At 40.0% G+C, this 25,376-nt stretch overlaps 1 protein-coding gene across 2 annotated transcripts in view; it reads right to left on the bottom strand.

The window, feature by feature from the left end:
- The window catches only part of GTF2E1 (general transcription factor IIE subunit 1), a 57,663-nt gene that overhangs the window by 26,257 nt on the left and 6,030 nt on the right, over positions 1-25,376 (bottom strand). The window contains exons 1-2 of one of the 2 annotated variants that reach the window (XM_069867061.1): positions 24,571-24,611; positions 21,287-21,764 (exon numbers count right to left, since the gene is read on the bottom strand). In XM_069867061.1, coding sequence (XP_069723162.1) covers positions 21,287-21,734 — 448 coding nt within the window. In that variant the 5' untranslated portion in view covers positions 21,735-21,764; positions 24,571-24,611. Of the gene's footprint in view, positions 1-21,286; positions 21,765-24,570; positions 24,612-25,376 lie in introns of those variants that run through there. The other variant, XM_069867052.1, reaches the window with a different exon arrangement.

A 25,376-nucleotide genomic window follows, 5' to 3' on the forward strand; every position in this document is an offset into this window, starting at 1 on the left:
ATTAAGAAAAACAGGATAAGCAGCACTGGAATATGCTAGCCATGGAGTTTAAAATGGGCTATGTCTTCCAGCCCTGCACTGTATCTGAAAATAGCCCTCAGCATATTCTGAAATGCAGATATTTCCTATTGTATACTCACTCCCTACTTTGTACCTACATCTCAAAGCAGAAACAAACATAGCATTTGTTAAAGCTGCAAAAACCATAACATTGACAACCAAGTAAGAAAAATTCAAACAGAACTTCCCTCCCACCACTGAGGGCTGTTTAATAAATGAGACAAACAACAGCTTTCCTTGGAAAATCTGAATCTGCGCTATCATTCTGGTTCACAAACAAATGCTTTATCTCTTGCTTTAGGCTTTCCTCTGTACATTTACAGACTGACAGTTTCAGGATATGCTTTTCCACTATGCTTATTCCAGAAACCAATAAGCTAAGGTCACGGTAATTGATGGGTACCAAACTGTACCACACCTCTGGAGCCCTGTATTCTTTACTGAAAGTAACCCACCAGTATGAAAACAGTGTCCAGAAAGAACTGGTTCAATATGCACACACCATGCAACAATATGCATACAGACAGAAAACGTGGCCCTTGTAGAAGATTCTGGAATCACTGCAAATGATTAGGTCAACTGCCCTTTGGCAAGCACAGCAGTCATTTAAGAGCTGTGAGATACACCTTTCTCTTGCTGCAGGAAGGCACAGTGCAGGCTGCCCTACCGAACGGCTGTGTACTCTAGTGATTACAACCAGGAGGCTACTGCACACAGAGCCAGTGATCCACAGAACAACATTTAGCCTGAGTGCCTGAAGGTCTGTGCTGTGCTATGCTGTGCTGCATATATACCCTGGCCACAGTATAAGCTTGGCCATTTTATCATAGCAGAGAACTCTGTAGGCAGGAATAACACCAATGGTTGCACCGCAGTATCTTTATCAAAGCAAACCAGCGTGCCCTCATGTAAACTTTCTTTTGCCCAACAGCAGAAATTATTAGTAAAAGTTTCTTCTGCAAAACTCCCGTAGAAACACTGAAGACCATCATGCTGGTGAACCTCCCCATGGATAGGGTTCTGTATATTGTGCTGCACCCTGACTGGAGGTCAAAGCTGCACAACATGGGATTCCCAGCATCAGAAGAGGTCTAAGATTCTCCATTCTTCCTTTCCTTCTTGTTACATCTAATAAATGATATTTTAATCAATACCTCACAGAGTCCGAATGCCTGCCTTCCTGGGATCATAGCAAATGCTTGTACCAGTGTCTTACACATGAATGACACAAATCATCTGCTAACCTGCTTAAGTGAAAGTTATAGCAGTGTTTTTTACTTTAACGCAATATTTCATGTCTGACTCAGCACTGAGCATCTCATGATGTTCTTGTCCTGATTTTCCAGTCTCCAACATATGCAGGCTGAAAGAAGAGCTTAAATTTCTCCTATGAGCAATTCTTGATACTCACATTCTTTACTATCACTCCTAGCACGCTCACTTAACAAGCAATGCTGGAAGGCACACACTCTTTGGGAGACCCTGGATAGAGTGAACTTGCTGATCTGTAAATAGCCTGGAAGAGAGCTTAATCCAGCTTGAATTCATTTAAGTGATTGCCACTAAAAAACCCACAATGATAACATTCCTGATTGTTTGCACTTTCAAGTAGTTTGAGGGGTGAAAAAAACAATTTACAGACAAGAAAAGTAACCAAAAGTCACCTTCATGCTCAAAACACTGTCCAGAATCTAAGCTATTAGGGATCTCGGTTTGCTGTGAGTGATTTTAACAAATCAAAATAAAGTACAGTAGAATAATAACAACTAGCATAAGAACTATTTTAAGATCAAGTGATAGTTTGTTTTTATAAATAAAAAGTTATTTTAATGAATAGTTTTCTTAGTGAAAACTAAAACCCACTACTTTCATAGGACAGTTGAGTGTCTCTCCTGGACTGGACTGTTCTATAAAAAGGAGTTCAACACAACACCAGACCATATGTGAGCTTAATTTTAACATGTGCCAGTTTAATAAGTCTCCCAGAACCACAGAATGAAGCTGGCATTAATATGATGCATATGACAACTAGAGAAAGCTCTTCCCACTGGACTTATGACACCCAAAACCAGACAAGAAGACAAGGATAACTGGATAACTAGACAATGGGGCTACCTTCACTGGCAGAAGACAGAAAGACACTCCATTACACATCCTTCATTACACTTCTGTCTCGAGTGCCCATGACTGCTCTGTAAATGCTTTAAGTTAGTGAAGATAAAAACCTTCTCTAGTATCAATGCCCATGTTTGGGAGGAATCTTTGTCTTCCTCTCTCCCATTTATGCAGTCACAGAATCATAGAATGGTTTCAGTTGGAAGGGACCTTAAAAGGTTAATCAGTTCCAACCCCCTGCCATGGGCAGGGGCACCTCCCACTGGATCAGGCTGCTCAAAGCCTCAGTCAGCCTGGCCTTGAACACCTAGAGGGATGGGGCAGCCACGACTTCTCTGAGCAACCCAGGCCAGGGCCTCACCATGAACAGAGGTAAAGATGTCTTCCTAATATCTAGTCTAAATCTACCCTCTTTCAGCTTAAAATCGTTCCCCCTCACCTTTTCCCTGCATTCTCTGATACAGAGCTCCTCCCCAGATTTCCTGTAGTCCCCTCTCAGTACTGGGAAGCTTCTATAAGTCCCCTTGGAGCCTTCTCTTCTCCAGGCTGAACAACCCCAACTCTCAGCCTGTCTTTGTATGGGAGGTGGTTCAGCCCTTGGATCATCTTTGTGGCCTCCTCTGGACTCACTCCCACTCATTTGTATATAAGTCCTTCAAAAACATTTTTAAACAGAAACAGTGCTAAGGCTAATTTTGGATTTCTTCCAAGGTCTTAAATGACTAGAAAAGTTACCTGGCTCAGTTTACTGAGCTGTGCTTTATTTTTATTTCAGCAGTACTAACTAATGAAGAGTGCTACTCTACATCTGATATTTTGCAGCACAGGCAGATGAAAGGATTTACAGCTTCAAACTGTGACTTGAGAAAGAAAATAACAATAACCCAGCCTTTGAGGTTGCCTTTGAGGATGAGAGTTTGGAAGTCTGAACTCAGAGTCACTTCCTAGGTTCGCCACCAACTTATTTGCAATTAGGAACACATAATATATGTGTCCATGTAACTTATGTTTACATATGCATATAACTGCATCAGATCTCACTATAACAGTGTCAGTTATTGCCATTAGAGAATATTATTGACACAATTATTAGTTCGTTTTAATAACTTAACTTTGCTGCCAATAAGTGCCAGCATATTTTAATATTCTACATGAAAATGCAGTTTACTGCAAACATACACTGTCTGATATGTTTGAGGTTTAACAAGGCCAAGTGCCGGGTCCTGCACTTGGGGCACAACAACCCTGTGCAGTGCTACAGACTAGGAGAAGTTTGTCTAGAAAGCTGCCGGGAGGAGAGGGACCTGGCGGTGTTGGTTGACAGCGACTGAACATGAGCCAGCAGTGTGCCCAGGTGGCCAAGAAGGCCAATGGCATCTTGGCTTGTATCAGAAACGGCGTGACCAGCAGGTCCAGGGAGGTTATTCTCCCTCTGTACTCGGCACTGGTGAGACCACTCCTTGAATCCTGTGTTCAGTTCTGGGCCCCTCACCACAAGAAGGATGTTGAGGCTCTGGAGCGAGTCCAGAGAAGAGCAACAAACCTGGTGAGGGGGCTGGAGAACAGGCCTTATGAGGAGCGGCTGAGAGAGCTGGGGTTGTTTAGCCTGGAGAAGAGGAGGCTGAGGGGAGACCTCATTGCTCTCTACAACTACCTGAAAGGAGGTTGTAGAGAGGAGGGTGCTGGTCTCTTCTCCCAAGTGACAGGGGACAGGACTAGAGGGAATGGCCTCAAGCTCCGCCAGGGGAGGTTTAGGCTGGACATTAGGAAAAAATTTTTTCACAGAAAGGGTCATTGGGCACTGGAACAGGCTTCCCAGGGAGGTGGTTGAGTCACCTTCCCTGGAGGTGTTTAAGGCACGGGTGGACGAGGTGCTAAGGGGCATGGTTTAGTGTTTGATAGGAATGGTTGGACTCGATGATCCAGTGGGTCTCTTCCAACCTGGTTATTCTATGATTCTATATAGCATAGAAAGCTGTAAACTCATTTGCAGAAAAAACAATATATTGCATTTATTCTGAGAAGAAAGGGTGCTTGCATGTGGTGTCAGATGCATTTGTACAGAAGTAAGAAATAAAGTGGAAAATCTACCTTAACATTGCTAATTTACTGATGTGTGTCTCAGTTATCCACTTTTTTTTCAATCAAAGCCAGAAAGCTCCAGTATTGTCCTGTTTAAATCTTTCATGCCTATCGCTGCAGTAACTTCTAGAGACCAACGTCAATAATTTTCCTTCTTGGTTCTACCTTGCCTCCTGGAATGAATACATTTCTGAAGAGTCTAACAGAAACAGTATTCTGAGTACTTTTCTATTCTTGCATTAAATACACCTTTTTATAGAGCAAGTTTCCATCAAAAATTCCTCTTCCACACTCAGACCAAAAGTCTTTCCTTTTTTACACAATCCAAGATCCTCTCTACACTTTTGCATCAGCTTTCCTTTTAACAAAAATCTCTGACTTTCCTAAATATTTTGAAATTAATTTAGCCTCGTTCACAACAATTTGGGGAATGAAGCAATTTGTTCCAGTTCCATTTGAACACGCAGGGACCAGGGGATGTTTTGCCTTAGAGCTATGACTAAATGAGGCGAACAGAGAATAAAAACAAAAACAAAACCCCAAACCACATGCCCTCACTCTGCCCAGCACCTGCACTGATTGCCTGCTGCACAACAAAAAGTTGAGCTTTTAACAGGATGCAGGCACAAAAGCAATCATTTGTTATCAATGCAATCCCAAAACAGGAGACTCTCAGTTCTCCTTGGGCACAAGATGAGGAACAGCACTACAAAGTTAGTGGCATCCTCTTCTGTGTGCTCCAAGGACTACCCTTCAGCTAGATGCAGCTGCTTCATCCTTTAAAACTCACCGCCACCCCCATTTAATCTGTTCATTGTCTGCCTGACGCACAACCAAAGAGATTCACTAAAACATGGCGATACAGGTCAAAGATGCAAGAGAAATCTCTCTCCATTTCACAACAAAGTATTCAGTACTTATAAAGGATTTACTTCAGGGTCAAAGAAAGCCAGACAAAAAGTTTCAGTGGAAGTAAGAAAAAACATTCAGATTTTTGACAAAAGCAGTCAGCAAGAGATCAAGGTACTTCACTAAAATCCATGCAAGTCTTCTAAAGAGCACAAAATGCTGCCTTTCAAATCTATAAACAAACCCAGAGTATAATTTAACCCTTAAATAACAAAATGATAATACCCTGGATTAAAAAAAATCCAAGACAAAGATCCTGACACTGGACAAGGAAGTAGAAGTCAGCTTTGGAAGGAAAGAAATTTGATGCCCCAGATCACTAGTCTCCAAATTTTACTTGGACACTCAACGAGTAAAATTTTGAGCAGACACCCTGAATAGAAGATAATTTCTTATAAACTACAGACATGTACTACTGTATGGATATATTATGTACATTATAAAACACACATAAAATCAGAAATAGGATGAGATGATGAAAAATTGGTTTACAAGTTTATTGTTTTAATAACGGTATAAAATTTCTCTTTTTTCAGAGACCCCATTGTTTTGCATGTATCCTACTTTAGAGACTGCTGAAGATAGCCTTTTCTCTTCCTTCTGCTCCGGCAAAGAGTATTTAATTTCTTGCAGTCCAATGAGGACCAGCAATTACCTTGAGCTAATGCAGAGATAAAAAGCCATGATGGCAGCAAGCCATGTGACCAGCGTTCAGGATTTGAAGAAAGGTGAAAAAGAGCTGAAACTCACAGCTCCTTTTGTTAGGGATTACACTTCTTAACACACAAGCAAAACGGGATGTTAGTGGAGGCCAAAACACAGAAGAGAATTTACTCATATGGAGGGAACTGAGCAGGCATACAAGTTATTTACAGAGGGAAAAAAAGTGAGCCCAGTTTTAAGGTCTGGAGATACTAAAGGATAATAGGAAAAATGGGAAGCAATCTATTTTGATTGTGGGAAGGGAGAAAGTTCAACTGTTTTGTACCCTCATGAGCAAACTAAAGAAACATAATCCAAATAAATCCATCAGAAAATGATTGCATAACTGGTGGAGAACAATATTTTTAGAAAAAGTCATGGTTCACCTTCAGCCTCAGAGAGTGCTTCTGGTTCATGTCTATTTTATACTTTCCACTAAAGATTTTGATTGTAGAATTGTAAATGCATATACAATGTACTAATAAGACAAAATTGGAAAAGGCAGCAAATCCTTGGTAGAATAAACAAATGGGTTGGAAAACTGTTGTTATAAACTGCACAAACTGTCAGCAGTCAACAAGATGATGTTTACTGAAGTCCAAAGCATTGTGCTTTTTATATTATTCACCCATACCAGCACTTTACCATCTATACTGCCTACAGAAGACTGTTGCGAGCCTTAGAAAGGCACCTTAGGGTTGGTAGAATAGGGATGAAAACAATGTCTTACCACTGTTCAGACAGTGCAATATTGGGGCATTTACAAGAACCTGAACAGACAAGATCAAGCCTATGCTTGAGACTATACCACTAGGGATATTCTCAAATGAGATGAAGCTTGGAATTGGTATCTTACTCAGAAGTTAACTGCTATTTCCTGAAAATAAAAAGCATATCACAAAATATATTAAAAGATTTTGTATCACAGCTGACAGCAGTTCCTAAATGAAGTGTCATCACAGGTTGAGGAATCAATGTTTTGACACTGAGAAATTGTATAGCTTACCTGCAAGCAAACCCTGCCATTCCCTTAAAGAAAGTCACTTCATATAGCCTTGAAAAACTACATCAGCAAATGCTTATTTGAGATTTTTTGTTGCACAAGAAATTCTGATACAGGCAGTGATCTGAGAAGAAAAACACAAGTCCATAAATGAATTCTCAGGCACAGATTTCCAAAACCGATTTCCTGCCTCTCAGCATTCAGAAGCTTACAGGGTTTTAATGCTCCTTTCAAAACTGATTATAAACAAACATACGGACATTAATTGCAAATCTCTCAGCTCTCACAGGGAGTTTCAAATAGAAGGCCCATCGTGCTGTTTACTTGCTTTTGTTTTTCTTCTCCTCAAGTACGCACTCATGCTTGGTACCACAAATGCTTCTATCCCAGAAAGCGGAACTGGCACAACTCCAAGGTAAATTGCCGTCTTGCTGTTAGAAATGCATTGTGCACAGATTTAACTTGTATTTTACCAGATTTGACACAAGTGAGCTAATAAATTAAAATCCAAATAAAAAGGGGTTAAGGGAAACAAGCTTTTATTCCTCTACATGTGGAAGAGCAGCAGTGCACCAATGAACTTAAATCTGAATTATCACCTATACTCTAAAGAGAGAAAAGCATGGTAAAAAAAGTAATTCATAACAAAATCTCTTTAAAACTAAGAGAAGACAGAAGAATCAAAGAAATATGGAAACACTTGTTTATAATTCTGTGTTCCAGTTAAATATAAACCATAAAGGTGAAATTTTGGAACAACGCTGAAGCCTAGTAGAGGTTCATTGGTACTTCTGAGGCGTTAGCCGTATTCACGTGGGATCTAGAGGCTCAGAGTTGCACAGAACTGGAGACCTGCAAATAATATGTGCTAAGAAAAAAAATCTCCTTCTGAAGCTGACGGTCTAACCAGACGAATTAAACAAGTTTGAAGATTTGAATTCAATTTTGGAGACGGAGAACCTAAGTAGTAAGTCGTAAAGCCATACGAGCATGTGGTAGAAGCAGGAGCTCTGGACCTGATGTGTAGTGTGTCAACCTGCAAGTTTCTACTGTGGTATCTAAATGACAGTCATCCCAGGAACATTTAGGAGGATAAGCTGCATGCTGATGAGGGCATGGGTCAAGCTCAGGCTCAGCTACATCTTTTCCGACTCCACAACTGAAGCTATTTGTCCCTACGTTAGACCGTAACCACCAGATTCTTGATATGTACAAGATGGCAGACCCCTAATACTCAAATTCCTGAACATATACTAGAGATTCACATGAGGATTAGAATTATTTTTTGGAAACAAATATCGAACTGCTGAGGAGCACAGCAGCCTTCGTTACATGGGAGCAGCAAGTTTCTGTCTGCTTTACAAGTTACTTCTTTTGTGGGTTATCAACCTTCAGCTCCACGCAAATTAAGGTGAAACACCAAAACATTTACCAGTGGCAAGACCCTTGCCCAAGAGGAAGGGCTACAGGCAGGACTGAGGAACTCATTCCTCAGCAAAAACGTTCCAGTCTGGCCACACAATATTCAGCTGTCACATACAAATATTTGTGATATAGTAGGCAGCTTGACTGTGTCTTGAGTACACAGAGATCCCCTCTGTTAAGTTAAATATTCCAAAATCCACAAAAGGATCAAGTCAAGCACAGTACCAGCCAAAAAGTCTTCTGAAAGTTTTAGCTTATGTAACATCAAATGATCTGCACAACAGGTGGGGATCATTTCCTCTCCCTTCACCAACTTCTCTGAGGTTTTTTGAGATTTTATGTCAATATTTATATTCACACATATATCAGCCAATTTAATTACAACTGTTACTGACTTCTCATATGAAGACAAATTTGGGGGGTTGTTTGTTTTTAAAACTGATGTGATCTGTTTGCAACAATAATCATATATTCTTCTGATCTTGTTCACAAAGCAGGAGAATGACTGAGACTGTCATCTCTCCATTTCATCTGGAGTAAAGCATCACAAATCACCTAATCCTGTCTTTTATGGGCAAGTTACATCCTTGTCATCCACCCACTGCAAGATCCTACTTCTGCCTCTTTTTAGGCTTCAGGGTAGACAAGCAAACCCCTTTTTAATCAGTTTCACCAGCTCAGTGCAATTATTATGGAAATTAAAAAGCAGGTCTCTCTTCTCTCAACTCCAGTGCATTACATTCATAAGTTGTTCATCTTTTTGCACCTTAGAACCACAGTATTCAAGTTTTCCCATAATCATAGACGTTAAGAGTTTACACATTGGAGTCACACAGTTAAGATGCCAAATGCATTTATCTACTTGTCAATAAGCTTGTTTTCAGAAGCAGAGTAGTTTAACCCTTTTTGTCAGCCTGAACTCAGTAAACTGGATGATACTGTTTCAGACTAACAGCAAAGTTAATACAGAAAAAACAGCCTGCCTTAGCTCCACTTGTAAGCACAAGCAAAGAACTTGCATTAGCCACAGTTAAGTCCTCAGGAACAAGCAGGATAATATGAATAAAACTATCCAAGAGTCCAGAAGGAAGGAAATTCTTGACTGCAAAGAGGGAAAATTCTTCCATGATGCAATTTTAGATGGGCATTATCTGAGTGATAAGACTGAGCTTTCTCCTGTTCTGTCAAAGCAGCTGCCTATTTCCTTCCTACACCCAGATTTCCTTTAATCATTGAAGACAGGATGCCGTGTTCTGACGAAATGCCTTTCCTGGCCGTCCCTGGTGGAGGGAATTAAAAGCCTAGCCAATCCTTTTGAAATGCAAATCTTCACCAAGTAGGTTTCATGCCTCTTGCTATTGTTGCCTCTCTCTGAAGAGCACATGTTAGATGGAACAGTGAACAGTGGACTGTTTACTTACCTACTAAAATGAATGCTGTCTAGCACTTGCGATCCCCTAATCTCTCTATTTTCATTTTCCTCTTTCCCAAATTGCACATTTTTCAAGTAAAAAAAAGCTCGTTACTTCCAAGTGGCAAAATAGCTTGATCCCCCAGCAGCAAAATTGTTAATTCTCTTATCTGCAGCGACAATATGGCCCTATAGTTATCTCTGTTACCTGTTAGGACTGTAACAGAACGAACATTCAGCCAAATACTTTTTTTCCTTGTTATTAACAGAAAAATTCTTCCTCTGCCCTTTTTTGGAGAGCATGGGCAGAGGAACAGCACTTCAATTAAAAAGGAGAAGTACCATTAGAATGAGTGAGAAGCACACTAACCAACCATCTAATACATGACAGGAGAAAAGAGGATACTGAACCTGACTGTCCAAAGAAGCAAGTAAGTATCAATATGAAGATTCCTAGCATATTTCTGTTCTTTTGTTTCAATTTCTGCCCACAGTTGTGGGGGACAATGCAAAGAAAGACGATTACTTCCAAAAGCAAAAGATAAAAGTTCTGTGCAACAGGACAAAATTCTCTAGATAAAATCTTCTATGCTGCAAAACACTCTCCTGAAGTCAGTGATGAGGGCTATATTAAACCACTAGAATGGTTAAAAGTGAGACTGAAAAAACAAAGTGAAAATATATATTTATGAGCAACTCTATACTGATGGAAGCGGAGTTCAAAGTTTTTTTTCCTCTATTTAAGGAACAGAAATTAAGAATTTTACAGTATTTAACAAAAATCAGTTAGTATCAGTAAGAACTTCAAGACTCTAATATCAAACTTCCAACAAATTCAGACAAAAATTTTACTGTTCATAACTGACAACTGATTAGCAGCATGCTTCACAATACAAACCTTACCTTATTCTTGGCTTTATTTTGTAATGGGACTCAAGAAAAGAAAAAGCAAGCAATAAACATATTATCTACATACATTCCCAATTGCACTTGCTCCTCAGAAAAACATGGTTAGCAAGAAACAGAACGAGCACTATTGCATGTAGAATATTTTTGTCCCGTCAAACATTTTAAATATAAACCTATTCAACACTGGCGGATGCTGTCGACTCTCCATTTCAGTTGTGCAAGTTTCAGATAATACACCAGGCTGTCTGCACTTATGATTAAAGAAAGCAATGACAACCAACGTGCCATCTGTGGACAAGGGAGGACTCTCCAGAAGAATTTGCGCTTGTGTTTCTCCTGCTGTCTTTTTTTCCGAGTGTTGCTTTGCCACAGACACGTGTATCAGGACATGTTTAATTATAACCACCAAAGTATAGTCCCTGAGTTTGGCTGCCTCATAGGCCACGTGTCCATGTTCAGAAAGAATGCTTCTGAGACAATATTCCAATTCATGCACCTCATCTTTTAGAAATATGCAATAGCTTCAGACACAGTGGAAGATCCCGTTCTCTTGTTCAAGAGAAAGCTAACAGAAGCAAAGGCTTTGCAGAACTTCATTATCCACACAGGAATCTCTGGATAAGTCTTCCAGATGCCGCACCTATGTTTCTCCAGATACTGTACTGACATGCATACAACTTCACAGCAGCTGGCCGCTCTTTTGGAAAACTAGCTGTTGAATTCCTTGTACCAAAATGTCACACAGGTAGAAGGGACCAGCAACTTTCTATTAAAATGAACTTCAATGTTGCTTTGAACATGAAATTGCTGTTGGTAACCTCAAACCCATCCACTGCATTTAAGAACCAGATTGAATCTGGCTGGGACACAAAGAGTACTTACTCTTGTAAATGAAAGGATGCAGATTTTGTGCACTGGCAGAGCACACGTGGATGGCAACTGCAAGAAATATCTTTGGGATGTAAGAAGATGGCATAAGTGCCAGCTATCAAGTGTTCCCATTAGGGCACCTGCTGCAGTTTCACTTGGCATGCTCCTGCAAACAACTTTGTACTCACAATAGTCAGCTATTTTGAAAACTGGCTAACAGAAACTATCCTCACTGCGGCAACTGTGGCACAATTGATCAGCTCACTATAGAAACCCCATGTTTCCCACTCACTCTTACAACTGATATTTCTTGGTAAACTGGGAAACCAGTCTGAACAGACAAAGTATCAGAAAGACAGGCCTTATGAGGAGTGGCTGCAAGAGCTGGGGTTGTTTAGCCTGGAGAAGGGGAGGCTGAGCGGAGACCTCATTGCTGTCTATAACTACCTGAAAGGAGGTTGTAGAGAATAGGGAGCTGGCCTCTTCTCCCAAGTGACAGGGGACAGGACAAGAGGAAATGGCCTCAAGCTCTGCCAGGAGTTCTGCCTTACTTGGTTTGAGTGTTTGGAGCTTTATAGTTTTCGCTGAGGATGAAAAGTAGGTCCTTTACAAACAGAAGTAGAAATTGTAACATCTTGCAATCACATTTTGTTCAGGGCTCCCAAAAGACTCCTTGAAAACAAACTGGTAGACCCACAAGAAGATTCTGTTGTGTGCCTTCTCACAGCAGACAGACACACACACATCTGGTGCATACGAGAGGTACATGCAGAAAATTGGAACTAAAAAAATCCTTAAGTAAAATACTTCTTCCTGAAGAAACAGCAGATGACCACAGATACTTTGTTTTTCCAACTCACCCTCTAAAACTTGTGAACAGTTAAAGTAAAGCTGATCAAAACTACATAATGAAGCATTTCATGGTAATGCCCATTCTCGGTCTTGTAAGATTTACAAATGACTCATGAAGGATTCATAGAGATGCCTATTACATTTCACTGTTCCTCACCATTTTTGCCCACCATAACTATAGTATTACAATACTGTCTGACCACCCATCAGACACCACTGACAATGCATCAGCACCGTGCTCGACCTGCAGTGCATGCTGGAAGACGTATTTCAGTACAGGATGGACGCATTCGGGCCTCTTCTACGCTGACAACACTCTGGGAGAAGACAAACCATGCTGTATTACTCTGACTGCATCTGAAAACAAAACAGACACCAGCTTTTTCTGGCCAAGGACCAAGTACAGATATATAGCAACAGTCCAAAGGTGCAGACAGCAGTTTAAAATACATTTCTTTACAGCACTGTGAGGGATACAAGTTAATAAGCTCTGCTAGGGGGGCAGAGTAGGTTATCTTTGGAGAACAAGACACGCAAGGTGCTCTAAGGGCATAGCAGTGCTGCAATGCAGTCATAAAATAACAATTTGATCACAAATATGTATATGGAACTGCCTAAATATATTTATTTCTTGAGCATAATTTAGGTAGCAAACCCCAGAAAATTAAAAAGATATCAACCAAATTTGCTTCTGTATTTCACAATAACACTAATCTACATTTCATGCTACAGGTTCCCCTTCCTGCTGACATGGGCTTGTGATTAAAGAAAGTGAGATCTTTAACATTTAATGAAAGAAAAAAAAAGAAGCACCTTCCAAACCACTTTATATTTTCTAGAGGAATATTGAGTTGCTCACTCATCTCAGCGTGCAGACCATTTTTAGCACAACTAAATTAAAAATACTGTGACAGAATTTGTGAGCATCCAAAGACATTTCTCTTGAAAAGGTAAATTAAACATTGAAAAAATGGACTGCATGAGACACATCAAATCACTGATCATTTAGAAGCAGCAGATTATTTAATACATACTTAATATAAAATAGTAAAAGAAGAGAGGAATTCTTTCCTCCTCTCAGTACGAGCTATTTCTGCTCTAGCTCATATGCACAACCTCAGCAGCTGACACAGTTCTTCCTTCTGTTCTACTGTGGATAAATTAAGCCAGACAGTAAGCAGAGAAAGATGCAACTGGACAGAGGAAATATCCAAAGGAAGCTCATTAGGAATTAAAGAACTTCTCTTTTAAAAAAACTGCAGTCAAGAAAACAATGCTAAAATACCAACTGAGCCAATATGCTACATCCTCGAACTGAATCCAACAGCAGAGACTGCAACACAAGTAACAGGATTCTACATGAGCTCCTGATCAGATTTACAGATACCCATGCCTAAAAGGATGACACACTTTGCAGATGGTGTTAGCAAGGATGTGGTTTTGAAAGAACAACAAGTTACTAGAATAAAAGACAGGAATGTTGTAGCCCAGCTTTCATCACTGCAAATGGCTTAGCAATATTCACAGACTTTAGAGATCCTTGCTGTTATCTTTTTCAATTTGCAAAGCCAAGATAAAAGTTGAAGTGATAACCTTTACTTGAAGGGCAGTTATTTCCTGCACTTCTAATAATAAAATGTCCTTTGCAGAAAAGAAAAATGTTATCAATACTGTAAGTCAGGCCATGCATTTATATCTGATACTTTTTTTTTTTTAATCTAAGAGACAGAGCAGGCCAGCTAGAGGTCAATGGGAAATACAGAGAAGTGACCAGCCAGCAATCTATATACAAAAGCCTTTCTGGGTTACTCCAGTGAGTTAAAGAAGCATAGAATGGTTTGGGTTGGAAGGGACCTTAAAGATCATCCAGTTCAAATCCCCTTGCCATGGGCAGGGACACCTCCCACTGGATCAGGTTGCTCAACACCCCATCCAGCCTGGTCTTGAACACCTCCAGGGATGCGGCAGCCACAGCTTCCCTCGGTAACCTGGGCCAGGGCCTCACCACCCTCACAGCAAAAAATTTCTTCCTCGTGTCTAATATAAATCTCCTTTCTTTCAGCTCTGGTCTGATGTTCTGCATAGCACAGGCTCTAATATTCCCTTCACCTATTTCTCCACCATGCTGACAGATCCCGGGTTAGACTACGTGGTTATCTTTCAGACAGGTTGCTCAACACATAGGGAATGAATTCAAGTTACAGAGGTAACCTACACAGCCCTTGTAAGTCATTCTGAACAGTATTCTTAGTTTTTGAAAAACATGCATTAATTCTAATACGTTCTTCTCAGTTTTCCCTTCCCTGTGGCTCCAGGCCTTATCAAGCTGAAGCAGAAGAAAGCTGATAGGAAATACTCTTGGAGCTTTTGCCAGAAATTTGAATAGAAACAGAGAAACTAAGCAGAGCATGGGGAATTTCCTTCTGTTGGTGTTTGCCAAAAGCTCTCAGTGGCAGCACAGACAAAATGTGCCTGTAAGTCAAAAAAAAAAAAAAAATCATACTGATGGGTTTACATACACTTGGAAAGCAAACAACAATAAAAAGTCTTCACAGAATTTGAAGTTGTTCAAAACAGAATCACTGAGAATCCTTTCTTTTTCAAGGGATGTTTCTGGTATGGCAATTTACAAAAAGACTTTTTAAGCCCTGATTTTGACTGGTAAAAAGCTGTGAATCATACAGCATATTCATGGCAGTACATGGTAGCCAAAGCTATCCAGAATGCCTGTTCAGAAAATCAGTGAACAAGGACAAGAATCAACAGCAAAAGAATCAAATAGGATTGACTACATCGTGTGAATATACCAAATAAGTAGCTGTAAGTGATTTATTTTTCCTAATGGCTGGAAGGAACAGTACAGAAAAAGAGATCTACCAGAAATGGACATAAGAACTCTATAAGAACAGGGGAGGCAACAAACAGGAAGAAGGGGAAGTACAAGAAAAAAATAACAAAATAAGATAGGACAGGCTCAAAAGTCATTTGAATCAGACGAGGAAGATTTGAAGCTAGTATAGAACTTGCCTGAGGAAGTGGAAATTCAAAACAAGAAGAAAAGACAGATGTGTTCTGAATAGCTCACTGGGGATGAAGTGAGAAGCTGAGCACTCAAACAATACAGCTCTGGAAGTCAACACATAATACCACAGCAAAAAAAGGAAAGACTAGTCAAATTTCTAATCTCAGGAACAAGGCCCAAACCATACAAACACTCAGCTGCATACAGGCTGCCAGAATGTGATATAAGGTGCCTTGTGAACATGTAATGTGCAATTCTGTTGTGAAGTACACAAATGACATGTGAGAAAGCGACAGTAAAATAAGTGGGGTTAAAATAAAATTCAAAGTGGTGTCGTCCCTTCTATAGAACTGATACTACCACTTTCAATCTATTCTTCCCAAATTAAATTTTGTATCAGCACACAGAATAAGAAAGGGATGTAGATACATGGTATGTTGCTATTAGAGTGCATTTTCAGGAACAACAAGATAGCTATATCAAAAATCATTCACCAAGCCAAGCGCAAACTGTGGGAGGGCAAAGACAAATAATTAGCTCCTATGATTTCCAATAACCACAAAAGACTCCAGTGATTACAAACACAATTAAGAACAACTCAACAGCATCATCTTCCTGATTCATGTTACCCATTTATCTTCCACCTTTTTCTTTCCTCTGTTATTGATGTCTTATCTATCTGAATGCTATGGTGAGGACAATTAATATATAGATGGACATAAGAGAGATCAACTGTGACTAAAATACACTAACATCAAGATTTTTCTTCACAGTAACAGAAATGAAAGAAATGTAAGACTGGATAAAAATTATATTGCATAGGTAGAAGAGAACAGAGGAAAAACTACTTTATCTAGCCTTACATTTTCTTTCTAACATCAAATTCACCTGCTGCCCTGGTGTGTATCCTGATAGAGTTTGCTATTTAGAATACCAAAGGAAATCCAGGATGAAGTAACATACAGTGTGATGCACTGTGGGATCTCTTTTCTATCACTCCTTCACTTCAACGCCACTCTCCCTTCTGCGGTTTCTAGTCACACCCTTTCTTTCAAATTGACCTTGAATTTGACAATCAACTTCAACACTACACTAGATTTACAAATATGATTAGAGACTGAGAGATACATCAGTGAGACCTTCTCTAACCAGATCCAATTAATGACAGTACAGAACACATATTCATGAACATAATTCCCAGTTTTGTGACGTTCAACAAATTAATCTACCCAATCCCACATACACAGAAAAAAGAAGACAGCTCCCTCTACTGGGTGAGACAATGCAGCTCCTCCTGTCCTTCCCCTCTCTCCCCACTCCACAGAACAGATTTGTGCACATTTAATTCTCAGAGATTTTTTTTTTAATCCAATCCATAAGATGGTATCAAGTTGTTTAAATACTCTTCAGTTTCACGAACTGGCCTACAGAAAGGAGATTTCTGTACTGTCTGCATCTGAAAGCACAGAGAACAAAATTCTTCCCACAGGACTGTGTAAGACCCTAATGACCATGGCGGGAGGGTGGAACTAGATGATTTTTAAGGTCCCTTCCAACCCAAACTATTCTATGATTCTATGAAGTAATGTCCTAGCTCTAGGAGAAACACCAACCTGGTGATTCTATGAAACTTAGCATCCCTTATATGTCAGCGTCCACTGTCAGCCCACGTCTGGGAATAGACAAGAGTGCAGCAGTGTTCTTCACAGTATGCGTTTAACATCTGTTTTTGTTCACTGCTACTCAATTAAACTCTCCCTTGTACATCCCAGCCTCGAGATAGCTGTTAACATTGTTTAAGGGAATGGCTGCAGCTTTCCATTTGCACAAGGCTTCATCACAATGGCAGCTTCATGCAACTGCTGCCATGCAGAACAGAGTGATGAAATATCAGAGCACAGGTAGCCATCAGACGATAGCACAGGTGAAAGGCAATGATCTGTATTTCAAGTGCTTATATTAGGGTCTTCCAAGAAAACTACAATCTTTTTCCTTTCTCAGTCGTCCCATCTGAAAGGCCAAGCTAGGCATAACACTTTCCAGTCAATACAGCGTTAGTGGTTTTCTCCCTGTAGATCTCAAAAGACTCACAAAAGAGGGCACGAACTGTCTGCTCACCCTGTAACAACCCAGCCTGCACCCCTCCAAAGGCACTGCCAGGTCAACAGGCAAACTGCAAATCTGCAACCTCTCCAGTGAGAAAGTTGTTCTTAAGGTTGCTACAAGATTCCGTAGCAAACTTTTGCAAAATAAAAGCACACTGTGTCCAAGCTGTTTGCCTCTAAAAGCCTAAGTTACTGATACTGCTTCCTTGGAGGCAACATTAAAAACTTCCATTAAGGAGGAAGGGCAGTATCCTGAAATCTATTCAAGCTCTTCACTTAGAATAGACGATGCTAAAACTCATGACCTGAGCAGAACAAGCAGGTATTCACTGGTTATACAACCAAGTTACTCCTCCAACATAATGTGTGTTTCTTTTCGCTTTTCAAAAGATCCCTTTTGTGAGCTGAAGAAGCCCCCAAACTAGTTTTTCATCACCTTGACTTTCACCATCTAACACTTTCTTTAAAATTAAACAATTCCTGTCCTTGAAATTCCTACAATTACCAGATAACAGCTGTTACACATTCAACAGCATAGTAAGTTTTTGGAGCTTTTCTGTGTTGAAACATTTAATGGCAGAAAAAGGCATGGAGAAAAAAAAAAATCATATAAGACTTAGTAAAACAGAAAGATCACACTCACAAAGTAACACTTATCCCATTTAAAATCTATATTTAAAATTACCTTAGTGGCAAACTTGCTACTCTTTTCAAAAATATTTTTCCAAATTAATTGGATGAACAGCAACCAAAGCATATCTATGTGTCCTAAAAACATCCTTTTCTTACTATCAATTATCTTCTCTCAGCAGATACATTTCCACCTTCCAAAAACACTAACATTGACATCTTCTGATGAAAAACTAAACACCTCAGTTTATTTCAAAATTATTTACAAATGGAGTAAGCTACCAAGCTAAAAAAGCCTCCGTTTGGCAGCTGCTAACCTGTAAGAAACAGACCTCTACTAAAGCCAAGAGACAGACACAGATGCGGCAGTAAAAATTAAAGAGCACTACAGATCCAACTTATGGACAGGCCCTTCACAAGCACTCTTAATTCACAAAAGTGCAATAAAATGGCTAAAGTTGTGGAGAGGTTCTGTGAAACCTCCTCACCATAAGGAAGGGCAAAAGCAATAACCTCCTCTTCTAATCCTTTCATTCTACAACAATTCCTCAGAGTTTGCATTGGAGTTGCAACTACGGAAGAGGAAAGAGAAGCAGAAGAAAACACAGGATGTCTGAACCATCCTCAGCTCAGAGTGACAAGGACGAAGAGCAGACAGTGGAACAGGATGTCTTGCAAAAACAGATCTCCAATTTAAGTGCAGACTGGTTTAGGCTAGTGCAGAGGATGTCTTCCATGCTCTACCTGCTCCATGGACTAACAGACTGTGGTCCCGCAGGACTTTTAATTCACAACATTTTATCAACATGGCTATAGTCCAGGAGCAGCTCAGGTCAACCCTGATGGAAATTGATGTGGCTTTCAGCTGCCTTTCAGTAGCTGCACTGTCATGAGCTTCATTCAATGTGCGGGACAGGTTTATGTGTAGTGCTGATAAGGGCTAAAGACATCCTTCGAAAAGGACAGCTATTCACTGTCTAATAAACCTTGTTCTCACAAACTTCCTCCGTGAGAGATCCAAAGGCATCCCAATTCTTTTATAACATGGTATTCCAGAGAAGCAGGAAACAAACAGACAACACAATCCACTGTAGCATAAAGCAGCCATTCTAAACAGAAAAAAAAAAAAGACAGAAACAAAACAGCTTATTTATCCAGAATGGAAACAAGCAGTAATCCCATGGTTTGGTGAGCCCTTTTTAAACAGTAAGTGGAGAGCCCTATCCAAACTGGTATTCCAGGTAAAAGTTCTTGAAAAATAACAGCATCATCAGACATTATTTAGATGAAGCTGTCATTGATTTAAACGTTATATATATATATGTAAACATTATATATATATAAACCAAATATACATCGATTCTAAACAGGTATGTTCTTAGTGAAAGTAAGTGAAGTAAACTGGCTATCTTGTTATTTGCATTAATATTGACAGAAACTAGCTGCTGGGAAAGCAGCACTGAACCTTTCCTTCCATCAGAAAAACCGCAAAACACTCCGTGTGCCAGGGAACGATTTCGCATTGTGGAGACAGCCAGTGCCTGTACTGCAGACAAACCCTTGGTTGATCTCATCAGTTCCTGGAGCACTGGCCTGGCTGTCAAAGCCAAATCCCAGCATTACAGACTTCTGCATCTCCTCGACAGTCAGTTCTTTGGAATTCACTGCCCACAGAGGCTGGGAGGATTCACCTGAAAAGTCTTACAGGTCCCCTTGGGATGAGTGCCTCACCCTTCCCTCCATGTCTGCACAGGTTTTTTACTCTCTCCTTCCTGAAGCAAGCTGCAAAAGCACTACTCTCTTTCAGCCTGACACTTAGGACTATAGCTGCCACAGATGATGATTGCTGTAGAAAGCATGTGTAGTTTCTATACTCAGTGGTGAGTATAGAAAATCTGTGCTGGCACTGCTGGTTTTGATGCTCCATGAGGGAGCAGCTTCTACTTGGGAGAGCTGCACTGGGTTGCAGCAACAACTGTTAGTTGACTTAGTGGATTCTGCTTCTTTAGTGCTAAACATCATTTTCACAGTTGTCCAAGTAAAAGAAGTTTCCCAGCTCTTGACCTTTGGAGGCAGAAAACAGGGAAAACGATAGGCTGAGCATCTGTTGGGTGTTTGCCCACCTCCAGAGCAGACTGGACAATAGTAACCATGGACTACAAGCTTCAATATCACTAAACAGCGAATTTTTACAATTTCTCATTATGATAACTGACAGAAAGCATCACACAGTGTTTGAGAGCTCTCCTGACATTTCCTCTTTTATTTTTGTGGAAAGGTAATATTAGGACAAAGAATCCAAAAGGAAAAATTAAAAAGTAAAGAAACTAATTCAGAAGGTGGAAGCCTAACAGCCAACCCATGCCTTCTGCCTTCCCTCCAAATTAATCATAGATTAGACTAGCAAAATAGGATCTGAACAGGTGCAGATGTTCTTCCTTCTCTTCCCTGGCACAGAGGCACAAAGTATTTGGACTGCCCCTGTGCTGTGACCCAAACTGGACTGTCCAGAGTCATACCATTTCCATTGCAGAATTAGTCTCCGATATCCTCTAGACAATGACACACAGAAAAGATTCTTATTTCATATGCATAAGACAACATGCACCTCCACTGAGACACACACTCGAAAAAGAATCCTGTTTACTCCCAACCGCAGACAAGTCTGTAATTAATTTCTTTTAACTTTCACAAGACTGCTTTACACTGGGGAAACAAGGTTGTGCAGTATAATGAACTGGCTAGAAGAAAATTAAACATAACTCACTGCTTGTGTGACCATCTCTAAATGAAGAATTTTTTGCACACCAAAGTCACCTATACATACGCCCTCTCTGTAAACCACCAGTAAGTCATACAGTTTAAAGATAAGAGCAGATTGTACTGAAAAACAGTCAGCTTCCAACAAGGACAGATTGCCTTATCACCCTTGAATTTGATTGTGATAAGCCCTCTGTTTTTTTACCGCTTGCCACTCAAGCATTTTACCAACAATGCTATTCGCTTGAACAGACTGTATAAGTCTGCATAAACTGTTTTTGTATTTTGCTCAAACATTTACCACCTGCAGAAATAGAGTGCCCTCTAGCTCCAGCTGAACTTGGGAATTTTCCTACGACTCTGTTTCCTTGAAGTCCAACACTGACAGACAAAGGAGAAAGCAAGAGCATTTCTGTTACTTGAAGTCTTACCTGTTCTGGGGTCAAACAGCTGGTTGGCCTCCAAGTCTGTGAAAGTGCTGAAGCAAATGGGGCATTTAAAAGAGGCGCGATTGGTGGAGTCTCTCTCATCCGTTTCAATCCTCCTCCTCATGTGGTCCAGCTTGTACTTCACCACATTAACCAGAAGGCGGTAGTTGATGAAGTAGTAGTTATGACGAGTGGTTTTGCCATCTGGAGCTGTCTCTACTCGCATCCTGCATTTGATGAACTTGTCACCCTTGAGGGTGTTGAGGACAGCCCGCAACTGCTTCCTATCAAACTTAAGGAGCTCTAACATGTCCTCTTCCTTCACGCAGGGGTTCCTGATGAGTATGTCCAGAGCCAAAGCATGTTCAATGCCATAAAAGCCACGCACCACATATTTAGCAAGGCGTTTGAGAGCTGCTGGGACCTCAGTGAGGACGTCTGGGTCAGTCATAGCAGATTCAAAACTCGAGCTTCATGTATACTGCAATGAAAAAAAGGCAGATGGATTCTTAGCTAGTCTTCTTACTTCAGAAGTTTTGATCTATGTCAAAGATAAGAAAAGTATGGGGTGTTTCCCATTTCTCTTTCCCAAGCCCTATACTTTCAACTTAGGTGTTAGTAGTGCCAACGCTACAGAAGCAGAATTAAGAAATGGTGCCTCTCATTCAAAACAAAATGATGGAAAACTTAAAAAAATGCACACAAGAAATTAGCACCAGATTTCATTTCTACTCAGTCACAGCCAACAGAGCTGGAATAAGAAAGCTGTCTTGAAGCTGAGCTCCAGTAGACAGCTTCATGATCAGTTAAGAATTGTAGCTTGGGAGAAGGAGAAAAAGGCTATAGGAAGAAAGGTCCTAAGACAGCCCAAGAGTGAAGTAGTGTTAATAGCCCTAATTGGTGTCATTTGCTCACATTGTAAGTAGCTCTGCCTGCTTCTATTCCTCAGACATCACTGGGCAAAGATATTACATGACGACAGCTCGCTAGTACAGCCTGGTAAGCGTTCAAGCAAAAGCTCCAGACTGCACAATGAGAACAGATCGAGTTTTTCCTTACTTTCCAATAAATAGACTTTAGTCAACCATCTGCAGCACAAAAACTGTAAGCACTACCAACTCCTACACCAAAGACTCCTTCAGCCTTTATCTTAGATGAGCAAACAGGCCCTTCCAAAGGGCTGATCCTTCATTTAAAGCATCCCACATTCAGGCCTCAGAAGCCCATGAAAAATATAGCATGATAAATGAAGTAAAAATCAAGACTTAGCAGACATGAAAAGACAACGTGTTTCAAAACAAAAAAAGCATTCCAGGAAGTATCCCTTTCATTACTTACCACAACTAACCATGCTGCCTGAGACAAGACAATAATTTCTAAAGAAATACTGTATTTTCCACTTCATTTTTCTTCACCTTAACAGAAAATGGCACAAACACCATGACACTTACAGGCTTCTGTCACATACAGAGGATCATATACAGGATCATATAATGCAAGTAATTTTCATACCGTCACCCCTGCCACAGACATAGTAAAAAAACAATCCCCAGCAGTCAACTGACAGCAGTGACTCTTCTAAAGCAGCCAGTTTTGTTCAGTGGCGAGACAAGGGAAGCAGCCCCAGAATCACACACACAGAATCACAGAATAACCAGGTTGGAAGGTACAGAGCAAATGCTTACTGTCATTGTACAGGGCGGTTTTGCACATCTTCCCTCCACTCTGACAAGCCTATCATCCGTAGGCAATAACAAAATTCCCCTCCACTCAAAATGCACTTGGATTTCCATGCATGAAAGGTTCAAGCATGAAGCATTATAAGTGCTTTTGAAATATCCATTTGGGGGGGTCATACTTCCAGTTAACTTCAAATAAAACTTCAAATACTCTTTTTCAACATGAGACTTCTATGCTAGTTTAGGATATGAAAAACCAGGTTCCTTCAACTGAAAGAAAACCCTACCTCTTAATTTCTGTTGGTCATTGCTAAGCAATTATTTGTGAACTAATATCATAAATAGTTAAACTGCTAATCTCAATTTTCACTTCCATTAAATGTTTCATGCACTACATATGTACCTCTCCAGCATTCAAGTCTCAAATAAAGGAAAGAGGAAAGTGACAGCAAAAGAATCTGGATGGGTATCCTATTCATCACCATCATAAAACCTGTAATAACCTTTCTGGCAAACACCATTACAGAACTTTTCTGTACTCCTCACACTGAGACATCCCCCCGAAATCACCAAGCTCTACATGTAACCAAGCAGCTGATGATTCATTTCCACCAGCTAAGACTACTCAAAAATCTGTGATCATTTATCACAGTAGTCTGCTTGGATATTTTTTGTTGTTGTATGAAGAACACTGCCCTCAGGCTTCAAGTAACTGAAGCTTTACTTTTTCCCAACCCTACCGTCTTCTGCAACTGAGGAAGTATACTCTTCTCAAAGGTTATGGCCAGTACAACTGCAAAGCTATTAGGCTGTGGACTGTGGAGCTTAACAGTAAGCAAATTAACATTGTTCTGTCTATACTGCCTTTTGGGTAAGGAAAAAAACACCTTTTTAAAAAATGTTTCTCTGAGCTTTCCTTCTGCTCTTAGGGACCAATGGTATTCACAGTGCTCAAACTGAAATGAGCTGAAACATTTGTCACCTGCTGGTGTGCAGGCAGAGAATAGCTTACAGAGAACAATGCCTGGATGTCCAGGTCCAGCTTCCCTTCAAGGAAATTAAATTAAAATATGTTTATCACAGCATGAGTTAGCCATGAAACGAGTTCTTCTACAGCCAGTTAACTTTCTTATGCATGCCAGACACATATTGATTTATCTCACACAAATGACAGTTTTATAGAGCTTTGTGTTAAAGGTAAAAGCGTTAGCAATAAAAGATGCCCCATGAGTTAGACATACAGTATTTTTGAATTTCTAAGTCAGATCCAATCTGAACATCATCACAGGACATTGTCCTTGAAAATCAATTTCATTCTGTTGGTATTTTTACAGTCTTTTGGTCCCTTATAAATAAATCTTGCTTTTGACTGAACCTGTCAGCAACATACTGATACCATAAAACAATAACAATGCAGAAGCTGTCCAGAAGGCTTTATTTATTCAAATTGTTAAATCTTATTCAGTTTCAGCACTGAATAACATTAATGTAAAGATCAATTTTAAATAAAACCTGGAACCCAGAAGTGGTTTAAAAAGTCAACTTTTGAAAGTCAAAAGGTTTTCAAGTGCTGATCTCAAGCAAAACATAAAAACCTTCTCTCCTCACCAATTCATTGTCCCCTAAAAATTCCTTGAAGAACTTTGTGACACAACCTGCAGTGGGCACAACCTGCAGAGACCTTCAGAACATCAGCTGTACCAAAAAAAAAGAAGAAAAGTGTTTTTAAATAAGCACATCTCACACTGGATCTTTCATCTGAGAGTTTATGGAAAGCATCTTCTCTGCAAGAATCTTACCAATAAGGCAGACTTCCACAGCCACTTTCAAAACAGGATTAAGATATAATTCCCTAAATAATGCACTCAAACAGCTTAAATCGAGACCTCCAAGGGACCAATAAATAAAAATACCTGTAAGAATACAGAATTTTCCCTTGGTTTTCAGCAATAGTTAAGAGATTTAATAATATTTCTTAGTGTCAATCCCTAGAAAATATTTTTTTCATTGAATGGGAACAGGATGTTTTACACAATTATTTCTTCTGCTTTCCTGGAGATTTTTAGTGATGTCCAAATCATTTATGCCCTCAGGTCTAACAGTGGGCATCTTGAGTGTAATATTGGTTTTCTTCCAGGTGTGGATGTGTGGAAATACAAGCATTCTGAAAACACCACCAACCATTCTTTCCCATTAATCTCCACTTCAAAAAGTTAATCAACACCAATTGCATTCTAAATTCTGCAGAAGACAGTCATTGAGTGAGAGAACAAACTGCCTAGTGTCAGCTTTAAGAAAGAAATATAGAAGAAATAGAGTCACCAAAGAAAAACTTCTGTCAATCTTTGCTACATGAAAGTCAACAGTGCTGAACACAAATAACATAGCTACAAAAACGAGCATGGACACATGTT

This window comes from Phaenicophaeus curvirostris, chromosome 1, assembly GCF_032191515.1.
Source record: "Phaenicophaeus curvirostris isolate KB17595 chromosome 1, BPBGC_Pcur_1.0, whole genome shotgun sequence".
Lineage (NCBI taxonomy): Eukaryota > Metazoa > Chordata > Aves > Cuculiformes > Cuculidae > Phaenicophaeus > Phaenicophaeus curvirostris.